General features: G+C 46.6%; 1 protein-coding gene and 1 non-coding gene across 6 annotated transcripts; both read right to left on the reverse strand.

Moving 5' to 3' along the window:
• Window positions 1-268: 268 nt before the first annotated feature.
• TMEM107 (transmembrane protein 107) lies at window positions 269-5,232 on the reverse strand. 5 transcript variants are annotated; one of them, XM_016187588.2, is made up of 5 exons: window positions 4,971-5,226; window positions 4,758-4,867; window positions 4,154-4,254; window positions 3,473-3,569; window positions 269-3,239 (listed from the first exon to the last, which is right to left on the reverse strand). In XM_016187588.2, the coding sequence occupies exons 1-5, from the start codon at window positions 5,055-5,057 to the stop codon at window positions 3,170-3,172; spliced, it is 465 nt and encodes a 154-aa protein (XP_016043074.1). In that variant the 5' UTR covers window positions 5,058-5,226; the 3' UTR covers window positions 269-3,169. The 5 variants fall into 5 exon arrangements, with proteins under 5 accessions (XP_016043074.1, XP_007522485.1, XP_060060359.1 ...); XM_007522423.3 differs by having other exon boundaries at window positions 4,758-4,825; window positions 4,971-5,225; XM_060204376.1 differs by lacking the exon at window positions 3,473-3,569 and having other exon boundaries at window positions 4,121-4,254; window positions 4,971-5,230.
• Window positions 274-408, reverse strand: LOC132542283 (U8 small nucleolar RNA). The gene has a single exon (XR_009553380.1). It is a non-coding gene; the product is annotated as a U8 small nucleolar RNA (small nucleolar RNA).
• Window positions 5,233-6,365: the final 1,133 nt, after the last annotated feature.

Consider the following 6,365-nt stretch of genomic DNA (forward strand, 5'->3'; position numbering starts at 1 on the left):
CCAGAGCGCTGAGCAGCTCCGGAAGGGAACAAAAAAAAAAGAAGGAATGAAACAATGCAACAAATTAGGGGACTAGAAAGTGGTAAAGTGACTTTTAAGCATGAGATCCAGAATTTAACCTCTAACATCTACAAGCCAGAGAAACGTTCCGGCCCTCCCGCAAACAAAATAAAAAGATATTTAAATAAATTACAGATTTTATAAACTTGGGAAAAAAACGAGAAACTGTAAGAACTGTTAGTATATAACCTTAAAGTGTGATCGTCAATAAGAATCAGATAGGAGCAATCAGGGTGTTGCAAGCCCTGACTACACAGAGTCGTTAATCACGAATCATGTGTACTCCAATCATCATGTTCGTATCTGCCCTCCAGAGGAGGAACAGGTAAGGATTAACCTTACTGACGATAATCGAAAACACTGAGAATTTCCATACTCACTGGAAAAGATTCCACTTACAGTTACGGTGACTATATGCTGCGTTAAACAAAACAAAATTAGCTACTTAAGTTATCTATTTCTGCATTTGCATTTATTTGAAGCATTTCAAAAGTATATTTCCTACATCTGGGGCGAAAAGATAAACTAACTGCTCCCATAATGCATCACTCACAGCTTGGAAAGCCTCCGACCTACGCCTTATTTACATATCCCCACCCACTCACTTCCGTCAGTCACTACCGTAGTAACCAATATAGAAGCCCAAAAAAAGGTTTTGCTCAGCTGTTCCAGGGCATTGATGGCATCAGTTAGGACCTAGGTTCTATTACTGCAGGGATCTAGTGTGATGGGAAGGAGCTCTGGGCTCTCCTTTCTCATAGAGATCTCAGTACATACACTGCTGTAGATTATTTTTTTAAAGATTTTTTTTTTTTTTAATTTTTTAACCAGAGCACTATTCAGCTCTGGCTTATGGTGGTGTGGGGGACTGAACCTGGAACTTTGGAGTCTCAGGCATGAAAGTCTGTTTGCATAACCATTATGCTATCTACCCTCCACTTTTTAAAGATTTTATTTATTTATTAGTGAGAAAGGAGGAGAGAGAAAGAACCAGACATCACTCGGGTACATGTGCTACCAGGGATTGAACTCAGGACCGCATGCTTAAGATTCCAATGCTTTATCCACTATGCCATCTCCTGGACCATACACTGTTGAAGTTAGGGCCTCATGATTGAAAATCCAGCACTTTATTCACTGTGCCACTTCCCAAACTACAATTCTTTTCTTTTTTAAAAAAAGTAATTCCTATAGGACTGGGCACTAGCATAATTGCTATTAAAAAATCTCTCAGGTGGTCCAGGAGGTGGCGCAGTGATAAAGCTTGGGACTCTCAAGCATGAGGTTCTGAGTTCGATCTCGGCAGCACATGTGCCAAAGTGATGTCTGGTTTTTTCTCTTTCCTATCTTTCTCATTAATAAACAAATAAAATATTAAAAAAAAAAATCTCTCAGGTGGTCCGGGAGGTGGCACAGTGGATACAGCATTGGATTCTCAACTATGAGGGCCCGAGTTTGGTTTTTCTCTCTCTTTCTCATAAATAAATCTTTTTTTTTAGGGTTTTACTTTTTTATAATATTTATTTATTCCCTTTTGTTGCCCTTGTTGTTTTACTGTTGTAGTTATTATTGCTGTTGTCGTTGTTGGATAGAACAGGGAGAAATGGGGGGAGATGGGGAAGACAGAGGGGGAGAGAAAGATAGACACCTGCAGACCTGCTTCACCACTTGTGAAGGGACTCCCCTGCAGGTGGGGAGCCGGGGGCTCGAACCGGGATCCTTGCACCAGTTTTCTTTTTTTTTTTCTTTTTCATTTTGGCCTTCAGGGTTATCACTGGGGCTCCATGTCTGCCCTATGAATCCAGTGCTCCTGTAGCCATTTTCTTTATTTTTTTTTAATAGGACAGAGAGAATTTGAGAAGGGAGAGAAAGATAGGAAGAGAGAAGACAGACACCTGCAGACCTGCTTCACCGTTTATGAAGCAACTCAGAGCTGGAACCAGGATGCTTGCACAGGTCCTTGTGCTCTGTAATATGTGCGCTTAGTCAGGTGCACCACCGCTCAGCCCTCTATTATCTTTATTTATTTATTATTGGACAGAGACAGAGAGAAATTGAGAGGGGAGAAGGAGATAGAGAGACAGGGCAGAGGGTAAACAGCATAATGGTTATGGAAACAGACTCTCATGCCTGAGGCTCCAAAGTCTCAGGTTCAATCCTCCACACCACCATAAACCAGAGCTGAACAGTGCTTTAGTTAAATTAAAAAAGAGATAGACAGAGAGACACATTCAGCCCTGCTTCACTACTCATGAAACTTTCCCCTGCAGGTGGGGACCAGGGGCTTGAACTCAAGTCTTTGCACACTGTAATGTGTGTGCTTAACCAAGTATGCCATCATCACCTGGCCCCAACTAATAAATTCTTGTAAAAAAGTCTTTCAGGGGGGTCGGGCGGTGGTGCAGTGGGTTAAGCGCATGTGGCGCAAAGCGCAGGGACCAGCGTAAGGATCCCGGTTCGAGCCCCCGGCTCCCCACCTGCAGGGGAGTCGCTTCACAGGCGGTGAAGCAGGTCTGCAGGTGTCTGTCTTTCTCTCCCCCTCTCTGTCTTCCCCTCCTCTCTCCATTTCTCTCTGTCCTATCCAACAACGAATTGCGTCAACAAGGACAATAATAATAACCACAACGAAGCTACAACAAGGGCAACAAAAGGGGGAAAAAAAATGGCCTCCAGGAGCGGTGGATTCATGGTGCAGGCACCCAGCCCAGCAATAACCCTGGAGGAGGAAAAAAAAAAAAAAAAAAAGTCTTTCAGGCCTGAGGCACCAAACATCCCAAATTCAATCTCCAGAGCCACAATAAAGCAGAGCTGTGAGGTGGCTCTGGTAAAAATAAAAGTACCTATAATCTTACAGTCTGGAAACCAACCTTCTCTGTTTATCCTGTATTTGGACTACTCTAATTCTCCTGGTAGGTTTTACTACAAAATTACAAAATACTAAATAGAAGTGGATGGCCCCAGGCTCGAGAGAGTTTATCCTAACACTAATATCCTCCAGCAGATGCTTTTTTTAGGAGGAAGGCTGACTTCTCTGCCTTCCTTCTTCCAAGAATGGTGAGTGGCTCTTTGTTCTTCAAGCCTTCATCCTTTTGTTCTCCTCATGAGGTGATCAGAAAGGTTTCTTTTTCAGCCCAAAGACGCTGATGAATAACGCTATTTCAGTCACAGCAGGGAGGGCACTGCAAAAGGTAGGTGGTAGGCTCAGAGTCCCTTCCAACAGAATTACCCAGCTCCCCAAATCAGAGACCACAGCCCAAAGTGGGGTGAGGGGCAGTATCTGGACATTTCATAAGACTTCTTTATGTTTTCTGGATTTGGCATCTCCTCCATGGAGTCAAGGGCTGGGCGTATAAACATTGAGCTTTGGAGTAAACCTTCCTTCCCCACCCCTAGACAATGGGCACTACCTTACCTGCAGAACACAAAAATGTACCAGTATGCAGTGCACTCCCAGCGCTCAAATATGAAAAAGGAAATGGCCACTGACGCACTACAATGAGCAGCAATGGCTGAGGAAGGTATCCAAATTAAGGAAAGTCTTTGGATAGGTATGTAGGAATGGGCCAGCAAAGGTAGGTGGGTCACGGGCATCTGCTTTCAGGTTTACCTTTTGTTCCCTCACCATCCTGCAAAGACCAAAGAGATAGATGGCCCTGTCTTCTGCTCATTTTGGGATAGCCATGTAAATAGAGGCCACAGCTGAGCTTGCACAGCTGTAACCCCAGGCTAGCCTTACTCTGTATCTGGACTTACCCTCCTAAGTCCTGACCCTCCTGGTCTCCAACTAAAGGGCCAAACGTCTTCCCAAGTTCATCTTTTTCATTTTCCCTGTCACTTCTGAGTTCCCCTTTGCAGTCTTTATTACAGAGAATTGCAGATGCCTGAGTCTTCCTCAAGATAGAAAGCTGCACTTGTTCCCATATTGAGATCTCCAGTGCCTGATACATAACAGCCTCTTTAAAAAGGTAAAGTGGAATTTTCTGCATTGTGTAAGAATACCTCTCAACAGCTATGATTCTGTCAGCCTGAAAGGGCACTATTATTGTCAAGAATGTTTAACCTGTGTGAAATAGGCGCACAGGCAAAAGGATACAGATGAGGCTCTGGGTGCTGTTGAACATGGACACTCCGGAGAAGAAACCAGTCAGCTCCACAGCGAAGAGTCCCAGGGTGACAGAGAGTGCTGCCACCAACCTACAGAGAGGAAGGGGTTGGCTCAGACCTTCTGAATTTATAAACCCCCTCCGGGGCTGGGTGGTGGCACACCTGGTTGAGGGCACATGTTACAGTGCTCAGGGACCCAGGTTCGAGCCCCCAGTTCCCACCTGTAGGGGGAAAGCTTTGCAAGTGGTGAAGCAGTGCTGCAGGTGTCTCTATCACTCCCTTCCCTCTCAATTTCTGGCTGTCTCTATCCAATAAATAAATAAATATAATGCAACAAATTTTTTTTTTAAAAAAAACCTCTCCAATCCCATTTCCGTTTTGGTTTTTTTTTTTTTTTTTTTTTTAACTTCATGTATGTATTATATGAGAAAGACAGAAGGAGAGAAAGAACCAGACATCACTCTGGTGCATGTGCTGCCCGCAAGTGAACTGGGGACCTCATGCTTGAGAGTCCAGTGCTTTATCCACTGCACCGTCTCCGGGACCACCCAATCCCCCCTCTCCTGAATCAGTCCCCCGCCCCGACTGCTCACTGAGTGTCCTGCTTTGCATACTCCTCTGGGGTGAACGTGAGCGGCAGGCAGGCCTGGATGTTGCTGTCCTGGGGAGCAGAGCCGGGAGCAGAGAGGTGAAAGACGGCAGGCTGCGGACAGAGGGGACGGCGGGGGAGGGTAGAGGAAGGAGCCGCCTCTTACGGCCTTGGGGTAGCGGCTGGAGGGAGGGAGGAGGGTGGCCTGGGGTCTTACCCGGGACCAGAATAAGGTGATGACGACCACCAGATGTGCCAGTAGCGTCAGGAAGCGAGAGGGCACGAGCCTGGAAATCTGGCTCATGGCCCCCAAGGGGCGGACGTACAGCCTGGATCAGAAGCCGTGAGCTCCGAGGCTGTTAGTTTAGAGACCGCCACCCCTGAAATCGCTCCGATTAAACCGCAAGCAAACATCACACGTTTGCTTTCTTCCCGCTCGCGCAGGCGCCGCCCAATTAGTTGCCTGGGCAACCCCAAACATGGAGGCCGAGCCCGGGCTCCCTGAAAACTCTCGCGAGAGCAGGGCGGTGCTTGTGGTGAAGCTGCGGGGTCTCAGTGCCGGCCCCCGCGAGGCCCTGGTGCCCCAGCGCGGGACGCTCTTCCCAGATGTGCCTCTGCGTGGCGCCCGGTGCCGCTTGGAGTGGCAGCTGCTCACGGAAGCCTGCTGCCACCTTCGCTTTGGGCTCCGGGCACCGCCATGCTCAAATTCCCTTTCTCCTCTGGGTTTCTTTCTCTTCCCTTTACTCTGGACAGGAGGGAACAAAGGCAACTGAAGGTGGAGATCTGGGGGTCCCTATTTTGGCTGCCATTTATCATCACCGAGTCCCTGGTTGTCTGAGGACCTCAGGCCTGAACCTCCCTTGATTTTGCTTTTCCCACCGACTCTCCAGTCAATTTTGCTTAGTTTAATGAGGGGGTTGCTGAATGCAGAAGGTAGCCAGAAATGTTAAGAATAAGATATAAAGTGGTGGGGGTCGGGCGGTAGCGCGGTGAGTTTAAGTGCACATGGCGCAAAGCGCAAGGACTGGTAAGGATCCTTGTCCAAGCCCCCGGATCCCCACCTTCGGGGGAGTCACTTCACAAGCGTTGAAGCAGGTCTGCAGGTGTCTATTTTTCTCTCCCCCTCTGTCTTCGCCTTCTCCATTTCTCACTGTCCTATCCAACAACAGTGACAACAATAACAACAACAATGATAAACAATAAGGGCAACAAAACGGGAAAAAAAAGTTTCCAGGAGCAGTGGATTCCTAGTGCAGGCACTGAACACCAGTGATAACCCTGGAGACAAAAAAAAAAAAAAAAAAAAAGTGGTCTGGGAGAGGGCACAGTGTATAAGGCATTGGACTCTCAAGAATGAGGTCCAGAGTTCAATTTCTGGCAGCATATATGCCAGAATGATGTCTGGTTCTTTGTCTCCTCCTATCTTTCTCATTAATAAATAAAATCTTTTTTTTTATTTTATTTTATTTATTTATTCCCTTTTGTTGCCCTTGTTGTTTTATTGTTGTAGTTATTATTGTTGTTGTTGTTGGATAGGACAGAGAGAAATGGAGAGAGGAGGGGAAGACAGAGAGGGGGAGAGAAAGATAGACACCTGCAGACCTGCTTCACC

Source organism: Erinaceus europaeus, chromosome 12, assembly GCF_950295315.1.
Source record: "Erinaceus europaeus chromosome 12, mEriEur2.1, whole genome shotgun sequence".
Lineage (NCBI taxonomy): Eukaryota > Metazoa > Chordata > Mammalia > Eulipotyphla > Erinaceidae > Erinaceus > Erinaceus europaeus.